This window comes from Panthera onca, chromosome D1 (assembly GCF_046562875.1).
Source record: "Panthera onca isolate mPanOnc1 chromosome D1, mPanOnc1 haplotype 2, whole genome shotgun sequence".
In the NCBI taxonomy this organism is placed as follows: domain Eukaryota; kingdom Metazoa; phylum Chordata; class Mammalia; order Carnivora; family Felidae; genus Panthera; species Panthera onca.
This window is the reverse complement of record NC_138348.1, coordinates 9,475,662-9,491,065: the sequence shown is the minus strand read 5'-3', so window position 1 is coordinate 9,491,065 and position 15,404 is coordinate 9,475,662. Positions and strand designations below refer to the sequence as shown.

Here is a 15,404-nt window from a genome sequence, read left to right as displayed (position 1 = left end):
TCAGCACTTTGTTTTCTTTAAGCTGCTTCCAGCAGGCAAGCACCAGGTCCCAGGGAGGCATGGGAGAAACCCAGGGTCCCCTCCTGTGGGCCACTGAACACAGTCAAGCTGCACCCCTGCCAGCATGATGCTGGGTGCAAATGCTAAGACTGGCAGGTGGCCCTCGGAAGCTCCGGGAGGCCAGCGCAGGGCGGGGCGGGGGGACATCCTGGCTTCCCCTTCCTGTGCTGGGTGGGAGGGGGGCGCCTGCAGACGTGGCCCGAGCCCTGGTCTGCCGGACCGGCTCCTGTCCCACCTTGCAGAGGAGCAAAGCGAGTGAACCCAACGTGACGGCCACAGGTTGCTGGTGAGTGGGTGAAAGGACAGGAAGGGAGGGACCGTCACAGAGACCCGAGCCTGGGCCAGCTGCCAGCTTCCCGACCCAGGGCCACCAGTCTCTCCCCCTGCCCCCCTGCCCCCCCAGCACCCTGATGGCCCAAGTGGCCTAAACTCCTCTCAGGAAGCCCCGCTCCAAGATTCTTGCAGATTCAATACTCCACCGTTTTTCTGTGTTTGTTTTTATATAAAAATAACCGTTTTCCCTAAATTTTTGCTCTAGGAAAACATGCCATGCTGTGTGGCTTTATGTACTATCCCCCTAGCCCTGGTCCTGTTTGGCCAAGAGCCATGGCCTTAGGGCTGCCAAGCAGACAGGTGAGGGGGGTGGTGAGGTGAGGACAGCAGATCCAGAAGGGTGGGCAGGGCCCCCTAGGCCAGGTGGAGGGTGGGGTGCGGGTGGGGGTGGGGCGGAGTGGTCAAGCCTGCCTGGGCCGGCTTGGTGGTCGCTGGGGCCCTGGGTGCCGCCTTCACTGGTGGAGGTAGGCTTCCAGCCAGATGTCGCCAGACTTCTTCAGGGACCTAGGAGGCAGAGGTGGGGTGGGTGTCTTCTCTCACCCCTCCCCCAAGACAGTCCTCCGCGCGTCCCATTCCCCTGGGCCAGGCAGCTGGGGTGGGGGAGCAGAAGGGGAGACTCGGGGAGGGGGCTACACTCTCATCAACTGGAGTAGAATCTAGACCTCGGGTCGGGGGAGACCAAGGCCGGGCAGCAGTCAGCACGGGCCTGTCCTTCTCTCTTTGGTCTCCTTCTGCGAGGCCCTGCGACCCTGGAGCCCGTGTGTAAGGCACAGAGGCTGCCCACCAGGAGCCCGATGACAGGCAGAGGAGCCAGAAATATCAACCACTCGCCAGGAACCCCTGAGCCAGGTGTTCTAATGGGACCCTGCCCAGTGGCAGGGGCTCGGACGACGGGGCTTGGAAGGGTCATGAAGGGGAAGCAGCAAGAGTTCAAACACCAGCCTAGAAGGAAGGGCCTGCAAGCAAAGGGAACAGCATGTGCAGAGCGCAGAGGTGGAAGAGCTCTGGCTGGGGGAATCTGCCCTCTGCTCCCCACTGCCAAGGCCACCTCCATTGTCCCTCACCCAGACGGCTACAGGGACCCCTGCACTGCTTCTCGCTTCAAATCGAGCCCCATCCGTGCACTCCCGGTCAGGGCATCCAGGTCCCGCGTGTCCCTCCTCCACTCACACCAGCACACGCCTGCCTCACGGCCTTCGCACGGCTGTTCCCGTGCCCCAGATGCTCTTCCCCCCGATGTCACCACTGCCAACCCTCTGCCCTCCTCCCTGTCTCTGCTTACATGTGACCTTCTCGACCTACCCTGCCACCCTACTGAAACTCACAAGTCCCCTCTCCTGCTCCTACTCTTAGGTTTTATGGTTCCATTTCGCCAAAGCATACCTTCTCTTCCCACAGTTTCTGTAATTTACTTAGTTTAACTGGTTTCCAGATCTGCTAGGCAGGGATCTCGGCCGGTTTTGCTCACTGATGTTATCTATAGCCCTCAGGACAGGGTCTGGGCCCATGGCAGATGCTGCCCTAAACCCCGGCAGTGTGAAAGAGCCCTGGGAAGGGAGGGCAGGCACAGGCTGAGGACCGAAAGGTGGATCAGACGGGCCTTGAATGCCAGCTCTTGGGCTCAGAGAGCCAGGTACCCAGGAAGGGGCGCTGAGCGGGGGATCCTTACCCAACGATGTCCACCAGGGCGGTGAGAAAGGGCTTCACCTCGTAGTTGAGGCCGTGCTTGGCACACAGCGCCTTGACCAGCGGGGCCACCCTACGGTAGTTGTGCCTTGGCATCGTGGGGAAGAGGCTGGTGGGGAGAGCGTGTGTTGGCACCTGAGGCGACGGGTGACGGAGGGGGCCCCCGGGGGCCCCCCCCCCCGTTCACCACCTCTCCCCAGCCTCCAGGGAGTCCAGGGCTTATGTCCCGGCCTCCCTGGGGAAAGACTAGACACAGGGGCCCCTCATCAGCTCCTGGGCTCAGGACTCACTCCCACCCCACACTCACTGGTGCTCGATCTGGAAGTTGAGGTGCCCGCTGAACCAGTCGATGAAGAGCGAAGGCTCCACATTGCAGGTGGCTGCCAGCTGGCGGAGGTGGGCGGGGCACAGGTGAGAGAGGTGGGCATGGGGCCCCCACCCCCCTCACTGGGTCCCTGCCCGGGCCCACCCCTGCTGCCCACCTGAGAGCTGGCCCAGTCCCGGTGCTTCTCGTGGCCGATCTCCTTGGGGATGTGGTTCATCTGCGTGATCCACACGAACCAGTGGCTCTCCAGGACCCTGTGAGGGGAGCTCAGGCACTGCCCATGTCCAGCTCACCCCCTGCACCAGACCCGGGCCTTGGCTTCCTCGTCTGCACCACGGGATCACGGGACCCCTTTCCCAGTGGTGTTTAAAGAGGCTGAGCAAAGCAGGGTCCATTGCCAGGCAGAGCTCGGAGCAGCCCTGCTCATGAGGGCGGACATCCATGGGGCTGCTTACAAGCCAGGCCACTTCCTGCAGACCCACTGTCCCTGGGGTCCTGTCACTCGTGTTTCCCAACAACCCAGGGAGGCTGCACTGCTGTCCCCATCCTGCAGATGGGGAAATGGAGGCTCTGACACTGGAGGGCTGTGGTCAGGGTCCCCTGCTGCCTGTGTGTGGCCTCCCCACCTCCCTGCCATCCCGAATCTGGCCATACCTGACAGCGACGAAGAGGAGCAGCGCCCCAGGAACGCCGTAGAAGGGGATGTAGCACAGGAAGAAGCGGGAGTAGAAGCTGGCAGCCCAGAGCAAGTCCTGCAGAGGAGGGTGGAGGAGGGCAGAGGCCCCCGAGGCAGCCGGGAAAGGGAGCTGGGGTCATCCACCCCTTCTGCCTGATGTGCCTCGGAGCCCCGGACGGGTCACTACCCCTCTCTGGGCCTCTGTCTTCTCAGCTACGTAAAGGGACAGGATCCTTGCCCTGCTGGCCTCATGGAGGAGTGTGCAATGGGGGAACCCCTCCCCGGGGACAAGCGCCTGGCAGAGCCGGCCCAGGGGACCCCCACCCCCAGGGAGGGCACCCCGACCGGGGGAGCACCGCGCGCCTCGTGCACACTCGCACAAGCACACACGCATCACAGCGGCACGCGCGCGCACACGCGTGTGCACCCGTCTGCATCCGCGGACGGGGCCGCCCCCTTGTGCCCCACGTCCCGCCACCACAACGGCGTCCCCTGGGGGGCCTGCGCAGAGCCCCCACTCACCATCCACCGCATGCACACCAGCATGTACGCCAGATTCTCCACTTCAAAGTTCACCAGGGTGAGCAGCGGCGGGCCGACTGCGAGGGGCACAGGAGGGCTCAGGAGCAGGGCAGGGGTGCCAGGCAGGCCAGGCCGAGGGAGTCAGGGAGCGGGGCGGCGCTGACATCCCGGGAACGCCCGTGGGGCCTGGTGCCGGTCCCGTCCAGCCGGCTGACCCTGCGTCACCCACGTGGCCTCGGCCACCCATCTTCCCTTGGCCTCCGAGCCTCCCCGGGCTGGCCCTCGCCCCACCGCCTCCGTGTTCCTCCTGAGGAGGCCAGCCTCCCACGTCCCCTTAAATCTTCATCCTGGCCACCCCGACAACCCCCTCCCCCCCCCCCCCCCGGGGCCCTAGGGCTCCAGGCCACTCTGGCGTGCGTGCAGGAAGGAATCCTGAAAACCCCGGGGCAGGGCCGGGGGCCAGCAGGGCAGGGGCTGGGAGAGGTGTGCCGGCGCCATAATGAGGGGGTTTGAACAGGTCCGCCCCTGGCTCGGGAGGGGGTGGAAGCAGGCAGGGGCAGACAGGTCCTGGCCCCGCCTGTGCCCCCACCCCCAGGAGGACCGAGGGACACTCACTCAGGAAAAAGTACAGATGCTGATGGTTGTAGGGCAAGTATCTGCGCTTCTTCCTGCCGTACTGCAGAGGAGACAGCCAGGGGTCAGGGGGCAAGGGCAACCCTGGGTTCTAGCAGTTGGGCCCTTCACCCCCGGCAGGCTGGGAGGTGGGGCAGGGGTGCCCTTCGGGTAGGGACTCAGCGTGGAGTGACAGTGGGGGGGCTCCGTCAGGGGCTCGGTCACAGTGACTCAGTGGCTACCGCAGATGGGAAAATGGACGCTCTGACGACGGAGGGCTGTGGCCAGGGTCCCCTGCCGCCTGCCTGTGACCTCTCCGCCTCCCTGCCTGAGGCCCAGACGAGTGAGTCCACATCCTTCCCACACACCTCGACCGACGACTCCCCCAGGAGGAAGACGGGCGCTACGGTCACATCCGGGTCTTTGTGGAAGATGTTGGGCTTGGCGTGGTGCTGGAAATGGCGGAAGTTCCACCAGTGGGCAGAGAAGCCCTACAGGGGACAAGGGGGGGCTCTGAGGGCGGGGGCCAGGTGCCTGACCGCGTGTGTGGACCCGGCGGGGCACCCCCAGCTCAGCCCCAAGGCTGCCCACCACCCACCCCCACCCTCACCTTCAGCTGTCCCATCACAAACTGCTGGGCCAGGTGGTTCCACTGGGACTTCCGGAAGACGGAGATATGGCCCAGGTCATGCTGCAGACACCAACACTGAGCCTGGGAGGGGAGCAGGGTCAGGAGCCGGTGGGAAGGGGCCCCAGGGTGCCCTCCCCGCTCACAGGACGCGGCTGCCGCTCATGCTACATCTTAAGACCCTGTGGGCCAACTTCCTCTTTTAACAGATGAGGGCAACTGAGTCTCGGGAGGTCTACGGGCTTGCCAGTCCGTCACGGAGACTTCTGGTTCCCCGCCCTGAGCTTCCACGGCTCATTTAAAATGCAGCTTGACCTACAGATAGAGCCGTCACGGGGCCTCTGGCCGGTCATTCATACTCAGCAGGTATGTCCAGAGTGTCCCCACGGGCCGGGCCCCACGTCTACTGGGCAGTTCGGGTGGCGGCAAAAGAATGCTGGAGTCACCTGGGAGGTGGCCAGGACAAGGGCGGCGAGGGTGCTGGGCACCCAGCCCGGGCCGAGGAGGTAGATGGTGAGCCAGGCGAGCACCTCCATGGCCAGGATGTGGCCCAGCAAGAGAGCGAAGAAGGCGGGCTTGGCCTCAAACAACTTCATGTCCTCAGCTGCCTGGCGCAGGGCTCGGAAGTCCTCAACCAGCTGGGCCTGCCACGGCCGAATGGCTGGTCAGCTATGGAAGCCGCCCTCCCCTCCCCCCCTCCCCCCGGGAGCCCCCAACAGCGACCCACGCTGCAGCCACTCCCAGTGTCAGGCCCAAGGGGTACAGCCCAAGAGATGGAGGGGCGAGAGCACCGGTGTGGGGTCTGAGCTGGGGAGCCAGCTGGTGGCAGGGGCTCACCCCGCCAGAGGTGTGGGCACACAAGAAGAAGAGAAAGGCAGAGCTGGGAAAACCCTTAGAGCCCAGTGCTTCAAAACCCTCAGTGTCGATGGGGATGCCGGACCCAGAGCAGGAAGGGGCTTGCCTTCAGCAGGAAGGGAAATGGAACGTGGCAAATGCTGGCCCCGCCAGACCCGGGCCTTGGGCTCCTGCGGGCCTCCTACAGCTCTACCTTCGGCTGCTGCCCGGGAAGGGAAGGCAAACCCAGCCCAGGACCCGGGTCCCCCCCGGAGTAATGTGGATGGCGTTGCTACCGGCGATGCTCCCCGCCCCTCCAGGCCCCCGCACTGGGGGCTTAGCCTCCACCGGGGCCCCGCTCACATTCTGGGGTCCATCCTGGCTGGGCTCCTCCGGGGCCAGCTCTCCAATCAGCAGGGGCTGCAGGAACTTGCGCACGAAATTGAGGTCCTGGTGGAAGGCGTGGAAGGCATCCTGAAGGAGAGCAGACAGTCAGGTGGACAGAGGGGCAGATAGAGACGGGGTAGAAGGCAGAGCAGACAGACGGAGAAGCAGCTGGTCGTTCAGGGGTCATAAAAAGAGGGCCAAATGGGTCAGCCTTGCCCATTAGCCCTGCCTGGTCCTCCCTAGGCCCTGGGTGCCCTGCCTGGTCCTGCCCAGGGCCTGGGTGCCCTGTTGGGTCCTTCCTGGGCCCTGGGTGCCCTGCCGGGTCCTCCCTGGGCCCTGGGTGCCCTGCCTGGTCCTCCCCGGGCCCTGGGTGCCCTGCCTGGTCCTCCCCGGACCCTGGGTACACTGTTGGGTCCTCCCTGGGCCCTGGGTGCCCTGCCGGGTCCTCCCCGGGCCCTGGATGCCCTGCCAGGTCCTCCTCAGGCCCTGGGTGCCCCAGGCCCCAGCTGCTTCTCCCAGCACAGGGCACCCTTCTCCAAAAATCAGTCCAGGGCCACACAGACTGGGTTCTCAGGTTTGCAAGGAAGATACACAGTTCAACTCATTTGATTTTAAAAGCAGACGTGGAAACGATGGGTTTTACAAAAAAAAAAAAAAAAAAAAAAAAAATCAAATAAATATGGAACATTCCTGTGATTCTCTGGAACAGCTGGGGGTGGGGATGGGGTGCAATGCAACAGGGGTTGGAAAGTCGAGAAAGACAAAGCGCTGGGGTCAGGGACCAGTTAGGAAGTGGCCCAGGCAGCACTGGAGTATGAGCCAACTCGGATTGCCCCGCCGGGCTCCCTCAGTCTCTCTAATCCGGTCCTGGTGTGCCTGGCTCGTTACTGTTCCCAGCTCTTCAATGGGTCTTTCTCCCTGGACTCTCTCTGAAGGGACTAGTCATCCAGCTGCCCGAACTGTAGAAACACCACGGGGTGGGTGTCCCCTGGGCCTTGGGAAGGTGACTGCGTGCGACCAAAGGAGGCACCTTGGACCAAGGCTGACAACAGGGGCCTCCCGTCGTTCTCTTGCTAGGGAGCCTACCAGAAGCTGGGCCCCTACACTCACTGCCGGGACTTCCCCACAGTCCTGGGAGGAGGAAGCACTTTAGGCCCCTCCGGGCCCCCACCCCCCACCCCCCACGCAGAGGCACCACCTGCAAGATCCACCTGAGCGGTCCCCTTTCCTGTTGTCTGCTCTCTTGCTGGCCCAGGGCAGCCCAGAGAGCTGGGGGGCTGGGAGGGTGCTGTTTCTGGAACAACCTAGACTCCCTCCCTGAGCTCCTAAGAGGGGAAGGGGGCTGTGTACTACCGATCTCCCCGCCTCTCCGGGATGACGGTGATGGAGGGGCAGGACATTTGGGAGTGAGAAAGTGTGGGGGAGGCTGGCCCCCACCCCAGGAAGCTGCTGACGGGGTGGGGGGTACCCCAGGCTCCTGGGGAGCTGGGAGGGAAGGCCGCTCTGGGGCTGGCTGGTCTGACCCCACCCGCTGCGACCTTGAGCGAGTCGACCCTCCAGCTTGGGACTAGACAAAAGAGGGCAAGACTCCGGGGCCTTTCTGGCTCTGGACTTCAGAGCAGTAACTTTTTTTTTTTTTTTTTTTTTTTTTTTTGCCCCTTAATTCACCGCTTTCATCCTTTTTAAGTGTGCAGTTTAACGGCACTGAGTGTGCTCACATTGCTGGCCATCCATCACCACCGTCCACTTCTAGAACTTTCTTACCTTCCCCAACTAAAACTCTTGTCTTCATGAACCACCAACCCCCCACCCCCACCCCAGCCCCTGTTAGCCACCACTCACTCTGCTGTCTCTACGAATTGGACCACTGGAGGGACCCCTGATAAGAGGAATCAAACAGATTTGTCCTTTTTTATGCCAGACTAACATGTCACTCAGCATAACGTCTTCAAGCCTCACCCCTATTGTAGCAGGTGTCAGAATTTCCTTCCTTTTTAAGGCTGATGAGCAGGCGCTGGGGAGTTTCCGCTGAAACTCCCTCGTGGCACATGGGGCCCACGCGTGCCTACTGTGGCCACGGCCCCAGGATTTCATCCTTCCTCTTCCAGTCCTTCTCTCCCAGCCCTTCTTCCCTCTGTGTCTTCTGGGACCACCCTAGCGCCCAGCAGATCTCCGGGGGGGGTCCAGGGCCAACTTCCTGGATGCTTCTCCCTGGGTCCTGATTCACCCAGGCCAGGCCTGGAGAAGCGCTGATGGACAGGGCCACCCGAGGGCCCTCCAGCCAGGTCTATCCCCTGGTGTGGCAAGGGGAGGTGTGAGCCCCGGAAGGGCTGGCGGGAAAACCCCAGAGCTCGCAGACCAGGCTCCGGCTGATGGGAGGGGATGGGCGGGGCTGTGGCGGGTCCTTGGGAAGCAGGTGGGCACCACTGACCCTATCGCGTTCTCGGCACCAACAAGGTGGGTTGCCGGCCTCAGACCCAAACCCGACGCACCAGCAAATCAGCTCTTGCTGGAATACTTGCTGGGACCAACGGACCAGATCCTCTCTGGGCTACCGCTTAAGGACCCGGGGCCTGGGCAGAAGACTCAGAGAGGTTAAGCCACTTACAAAGAGCACACAGTTCCATTTGATGGCGAGTGGATCAGAACCCAGTCTGACTACAAAATTGGGCTTGTGGCCGCTCCTGGGCCAGGAGGAGGCAGTGGGTCTCCTGTGTGTGTGTGTGGGGGGGGGGAAGGTTGTAGTGGGGGGGCCTCACCATGAAGCTGGTCATCAACCGACACAGCCAGGGACCTGGCTGTTTAGCGACTGGACTGTAGGGGACAGGAGGGTGGTCCTGGCATTTCTTGGGGCACTCACTGCAGGAGGCCCCACCCCCACCTACCCCTGGTGCACCTGGAAACATCCTCCCTATGATCCTTCCCCACCTAACAAGTGGAAGGTGGCACTCGGGGTCTCTCGCGGGGTCTGGGAAGAGAGCTGGGTGAACCCACTGGTGGCAGTGACAGGCTACGGTCACAGAGCGTCCTCAGAGCCTGGCAGGGCAGGGGCTGGACAGCAGGTGTGAGTGAGTGGACACGAGCCAACCATCCACAGCCAACAAGGCAGGGATATGAACCAGTTTCCTGGAACAGAGGCTCGGAGTGGCAGGGGCATCTGCCCAGGTCAGAGCTTGTCATGACAGAGTCGGGATGCGAACCCAAGCAGCTCTGTGATGTCCACGCCCTGCCAGCCCCGCCTCGGTCCCTGGAAAGCTCACAGTGGCTCCTGCCCTGCCCCCATAGCCCGACACGAGCCCCGAACAGCAGCCAGTTGAGGGGCGGGAGTGGGGGGCTCAGCGCCAGCCTGCTGAGAAGGGAACGTGAACAGCTACTTATGAGCCACAGACAAGATCGCACGCTCCTCCACTCAGTATTTTCGCATTAGTAAATCAGAAACCGCCCGTGCCCATCTCGTGAGGCTGCGGGGAGGACTGAGTCAGTGCAGGTAAAAGTACACTTAGAAGGGCCCGGCGTCCAGCTCTGGCCGAGGCCCCGCTGGCCTGATGCGCCCTTGTCCCGAGTCCACTCAGACTTAGTGGCCTTGGAGGGTGGGCCTGTAGGCGTGAGGGAGGAGAGCGGGGTCCACCCTGCCGGTCGGGCCCTGGCCAGCCTGAGGAGGAACAGACTGTGGAACGGACTGGGGAACAGACACACGGGATGGGGAACATTTCTGGTCACTCCCCCAAAGAATCGGGAATGTTCCAGCTCAGGAAGGGAATGGAGCGGGGCTGTGGGCGGGGGTGGGGGGGTGGGGGTGGGGCGCTCAGGAGGTCTGGGTCTGTCCTTGCTGCCTCCTTAAGCCTTTGTGGAGGAGGCAGCGGTGGGTTGTGAGGATGGGGAGTAGGGGGGTAAGCGTCAAGGGACACCCCAGGAATCCCGCCGCCCCTCCCTCTCGCAGGTGGAAGATGCAGGAGACCCTCGTGCCCAGCACTCATGCTCTTTACCATTCCCTCCCCACATCATTCCTCATCAGAGCCAGCGGAGAAGCACTATCAGTGCATCGTTTTGCAGATGAGGACACTGAGGCACAGCTCCGAACGCGACGCGTCCAACTCGCACCCACGCGGGCGGGGGCAACTCAAGGACAGACCCTCCCGGGAAGCCTGGTGTGGCTGGTGACGGGCCAGCACACACAGTAGGGCTCCTCCCCCCAGCACCCTTGACTTCCCGAGTCAGCGACCCCAAAGGGGCCATACCCACGGACACTTTCTCCACTACCACTCTCCAGTTCCCTCCTCAAGCCCTGGTTCTCCCTAGCTGTTTTCTGCCATACAGAGTAGCGCTTGGGTGCCCTGGGGAGGAAAAGCAGGACTGCCAGGGTGCCCGGCCCACCTCTGTACCGCGTTCCTGCCCAGCACTCCCCCAGGGGGGGAGCTGGGCACTGTGACTACCCTGGGAAGGGGCCTGAGTGGGTGGGGACATTACAGAAACCACCTACGGAGCCCGGAGAGGTCACACTTCATGGGGAGTGGCCATCAGGCAGCAGGGTTTCCAAGGCAGCCAGCGAGGTGGGAGGAAGCCTGAGCGTGGGCTCTGGGGCCAGGTCATCTGGGTTCATGGCCAGCCCCTCTCTGAGGCCCCACCCTCACTCTGAGGCCTGGGATATGCCTCACTTCCCCCCAGCTGCTACCCAGACACAAGTCCCACCCTCCGAGCCCAAGGACCTGATGCCCTGCCCTTTGAGGGCCCCAAGAAGGTCCCTTCGCATCACCCATATTCAGCCTGTCTCCTCATCTGCAAAATGGGCGAACACTCATACCCGCTTTCTTCCAATCGGTTGTTGTCTGAATGCCACGCGATAGCCGCTCTTGCCTTCTGCCCTGGCCATGCCTGCGTTTCGGAGCCCAGGTGAATGGCCACCTCTTCTGAGTGACCTTACCTGGGAGAATCATCCCACCATCTCTTCCCTTAGCCTCCTGCCTTTCTCCAGGAAGGCTCTGTCTTCCCTAGGGATCCTTTTAAATGTTTATCAGATTCCCCTGGCTTCCCTGCTCTGCCCTCCAAAGATCCCCCTTAGAATAAACCAAAGTCCCCCTTCCAAGGACACAGAAGCCCAGCCAACTCCTGTCACCTCTGGACCTCGCTGCCTGCCCCCTCCCAGCCACACCATACCCTCACTGTTCCTTGAGTACAGTCCCACTTCTGAGCTTTTGCTCTAACCTCCTCCTTGAGATGTTTTGTTCGCAGCTGTATCTTCAGAGGTTAGAGCAGAGTTTGGTGGCTAGGACCTGCTCGCTGAATATCTGCTACTGGGTTTACTGATCCAATAATTGCAGAATGAACGAATGGAAAAGCCGGTGAAGTCACAGGGTAGCGTGGGGTTAAGAAGATGGGCTATGGATTCAAATCTCAGACCCACCACTTAATTTCAAGTCACTCTGCTTTTCTGAGCCTCAGTTGTCCCATCTGTAAAGTGGGAAAAACCAGTAATGTACCTGCCTCCTAGGGGTATCCTGGGGATTAAAAGAGAGTATCCATAAGTCAAGTGCTAAACCCGGAGCCTGGCACAGAGCAAGTACTCAGTACCCAGCCCTGGTATACTTCTGGTCAGCAACAGCCAGGCCTCGCCCCTCCCTGGCTGCCTCCACTAGTCTCAAGCCGCCTATGACTCTTAGAGAAACCTGGCTCGGGGCCCAGAGCACTCTCCCCAGGGTACCCAGTTTTGTATCCCAGGATGGCCACAGGCTGACTTCATGGCACAGGAACTCTGGGAATTTCCTGGCAGGAAGGCTTCTGCTGCCTGGACATGAGAACAGCTGATGGGCGGCTGGGGCTAGTGAGAGATGGCCTCAGGAACACAGCCCCGGCATGACAGCTGCCCCACCCCTACCTGCGCTCCACGGCCCGGAATGGGCGCCTGGGGGCTGGGCCTGACCACACACAGCAGTGGGCCGGTCTATAATCTGTCCATCTGTTTGCAGGACACGCGCACACTTATCAGCCAGCAACGTATACCGACCAGGAAGGACTACTCCGTGGGCAGGCCTGGGGCCACAAAGTTGAAAAGGCAGGGTCCTGCCCACAGCTGGCTCACTGTCTGGCCCAGCTCTCCCCTCTTCACAGATGAGGAAACTGAGGCTCAGAGGAGTGACACCTGCTTCAAGGTCACACAGAGTCTCCACTGGCAGAGCCAGGACCGAGCCCCAGGGAGCACACAGACTGCTTCTCTGGAAATGGGCAACAGACCTTACCGGTGATGAATCAGTGAGAAACCTGCCAGATGGAGGTCTCAGGGTCAAGAGATAAGCGTCTGATGGGGTTCCCCTGTGAGAGGCCCCCAGCACCGGCCTGGGCACCAGGCAGGAAAGAGCATTGAGAAATGCCCTCCGTCAGCCTTTCCTCTCGCCTGCCTCCACTCTGCCCTTCAGCTCTGAGGTTGAAATAGGCCCGAGCACGCAGCCATAGGATCCCTCAGGGGCGGCGAGGGCACAGCCAGCTGAGGGGGAGGGGCAGCAGCACCCCAACCGCCCCATACCCCGGCAGAAATGCATGCGCGTCCAACCGTGCACACGAATGCGTGCAGCACTCACGCGCATACAGGCCTGTGCGTGGCCACCCACTTGTTGGCCCATAGTCGTCTTCAACTCCATGGCCACCACCCGGCCCGTGGACAAGTCTGTCAGTGTCTAGCCTTTCAGGAGGCTTCTGCCTCTAAACCCTTGGCTTCTTAGGGGGGAAGTGGGGAAGAGGGACCTTTCCCTTAGAGTCTTTGGAGACTGTCCAACCTGGAAGTCCTGGTAAACAGGACCTCCCGGGACAGGACACGCTCTTCTGCTGCCGAAAGTTCTGCCACTTAGGGATTCGTCTCCTGGAATCTTGAAGATTCCTGGTACCCAGTGTGGCCCATCTCGAATGTTCCACGGTCAAGGCAGAGCATCGTGGTCTCTCCAGACGAGGGACTGCTGGACCACGGGAAGGGGCTGGTGAGGAGGCTCCCCGCACAGGCTGCTCTACCACTGGGCTCCGGCCAGATGCTCCCACTGGACCGGGTCACAACCCTCCTTGGCAAGACACGTCTAGACATGGGCTGGGAAAGGGAAGTCGGGGTTCCCAAGGGTCAGTCTATTCCTGGGGTGACTGTGCTTCCCGAGGAGGCCCACCCAGCCTGGCTGGCAAAGTTCTCCCACGTGCAGCTGCCAGCCCAGGAGAGGTGAGTCACTGCCCCTCAAAGCAGTTTACAGCAGCTCTTGGGAAAGCCACAGACCTCTGGGCACTGCCCAAGCTTTACTGCCCAGCCCCCAGCCTCTGGTGGCACAGCCTTGCCAGTCCCCTGGGGACCCCACCCTACCCCTGGCACTCGGCAGAAGCAACCTGGCCTGGGGGACCCAGAACCGAGAGAAGCTCAGAGCAGCAGGGAGGGCTCACGCTTCGGGCCGGCTAGTCGGCCATGGCACACCCACCTCTGAGAGCCCTTCACTCCCCCTACAGACCCGCTCCAGCCCAGCCCCCACCCCGTCCATGGCCGGGTGTGCAGGTCCTCCGCGCAGGGACGTGGCCTCCTCAGCCCACATCAGGCCCTGGCTTGTCCATCCCAATTCTGGGTCCCGGACCAGGAGATCAAGGGTCAGCGAAGAGTAGAAAGGATGCCAGAGCGTGCAAGCAGAGCGGATCGCAGTGCCCACGACCAGGCCCCAGCGAGCTCCAGGCTCCAACCCGGCCAGCGGTGGGCTTCCTTACCGTGGCGTCCTCAGCGCCGTGGTGGCCAATGAGGCGGCTGCCCCCCGGGTGCCGTTGTGCCCAGCGGCTGATGTCGTAGACGCGACGCTCGATGACCAGCCACTTGTCGCCCGGGAGGTTGTGCGGGCGGATCTGCTCCCAGCGGAAGGTGGGCAGCGGCGCCCCCGGCTGCGCGGGCCCCCGGCCGGGCTCCCCGACGTCGCCCATGGCCCCGTGCAAAAGCCCTCGGCCCCCCCGCCCCCTGCCGGTACCTTTCCGAGGTCCGACAGAGACCCCGAGGGGAGCGAGTCGCGTCCCCGGGGGCGTCCTCCGCTGCCACCCGCTCCTCCGCGGCCCCGCCCTGCCGCTGCGGCCGCCGTACGAGCGTGCGCCTGCCCGGCTCCCGGCGCAGGGAACTTTTCCCTCCCTTATAACCGCGCTGACAGCGCTCGCCTCGCCTCCTCCCCTCGCTCGGCCCCGCCGGCCCGCCCCGCGCCCGCTCCAATCCCCGCGCAGCGCCTCGGCCTCCATTGGCTGCGCGGCTCTCCGGGCCGGCGAGGGCGGCGTCTGGGGGGGCCCGCCCCGCCCGCGGGGGCCGCGGCCACCACGCCCGGCGCTGCCGGGGGTGTCGTCCGCTCCCGGCCCCGCGGGTGGGGCGGGGGACACGGGAGAGGGACGGGGACTTTACACCCTCGGCCGGCGCCGCGCGTGCCCTCGGGGCCCAGATCTGTGCCGGCGGGGCTTGGAACGACAGTCTGCGCACACGGGGTTTCGAGCCACGCGTCCTGGAACGTTAAATCCTGAGCGCACAGAGGTGGGGACGCTACCTCGAGGCGACTGTAAACAGCTTTCCACCAATCGGGGCGCCCCAGCGGCGGGGCGACGAGGCCGCCGTCGGGGCTGAGGATCGTGGCCGGGCCAACCCGCCCCACGCGGGGCCGTCTGCGGGGGCCGTTGGAACTGCAGGGTTGGGATCCCGAAGGGCGGCCGGTGGCGTAGAAGGGGAGAAGGGGGCACCGGAGTCGGGGGCGGGGCGCTGGCATTCACGGGTGCTCTGCTGGATGGCTTGCCTGTTACAGTCCCCTTCCCCCACTTTTGGCTTAAATAAATTCAAGTCCTTTTGAGGGTGTAGGGGGCTCCCCAAATTACTTTGTGGGTTTTTTTTTTTTTTTTTTGAGATAAAGACACCTGTTCCTAAAAGTGAAGCGTTCACACTCAACGTGAAATGAAATCAGGCTGAGGTTATGTGGCAGGGTAGCAGATATCAAACTTGACCGCATCAGAATCATGGGAGAGCTTGTCATGACAGGCTGCTTGGGCTCACCCGCAGAGTGGGATTCGGCAGGGCACGTTTGAGGGCACAGAACTGCATTTGTAACGGGTTCCAAGGGTGGTGATATTGATGTGCTGGCTCAGAGAATGCACTTTGAGAACACTGAGGGTATTTCTCTGATAACTTTATTTTTTAATGTTTATTTATGTTTTGACACACACACACACACACACACACACACACACACACACAGAGTGTGAGTGGGGGAGGGGCAGAGAGAGAGGGAGGCACAGAATTCGAAGCAGGCTCCAGGCTCTGAGCCGTCAGCACAGAGCCTGACTCGGGGCTCGAACCCACGAACCGTGAGATC

General features: G+C 62.5%; 1 protein-coding gene across 1 annotated transcript; it reads right to left on the bottom strand.

Annotated features, from left to right (window-relative positions):
• FADS3 (fatty acid desaturase 3) lies at positions 1-14,211 on the bottom strand. Its single transcript, XM_060606916.3, has 12 exons — positions 13,783-14,211; positions 6,040-6,150; positions 5,289-5,486; positions 4,825-4,926; positions 4,583-4,705; positions 4,218-4,278; positions 3,603-3,679; positions 3,059-3,156; positions 2,562-2,658; positions 2,387-2,466; positions 2,063-2,188; positions 1-897 (listed from the first exon to the last, which is right to left on the bottom strand). Exons 1-12 carry the CDS (start codon positions 13,987-13,989, stop codon positions 846-848), a joined length of 1,332 nt encoding a protein of 443 aa, XP_060462899.1. The 5' UTR covers positions 13,990-14,211; the 3' UTR covers positions 1-845.
• Positions 14,212-15,404: the final 1,193 nt, after the last annotated feature.

What these genes read in the sequence shown, in the direction of transcription:
- FADS3 (XM_060606916.3), bottom strand. Translation starts at nt 13,989, where the DNA reads ATGGGCGACGTCGGGGAGCCCGGCCGGGGGCCCGCGCAGCCGGGGGCG. An exon ending in GCCAGGATGGACCCCAGAAT is followed by an intron (nt 5,487 to 6,039) that starts GTGAGCGGGGCC and finishes CGGCCGTGGCAG; the next exon opens with GCCCAGCTGGTTGAGGACTT. An exon ending in TTGTCCTGGCCACCTCCCAG is followed by an intron (nt 4,927 to 5,288) that starts GTGACTCCAGCA and finishes CTCCCCTCCCAG; the next exon opens with GCTCAGTGTTGGTGTCTGCA.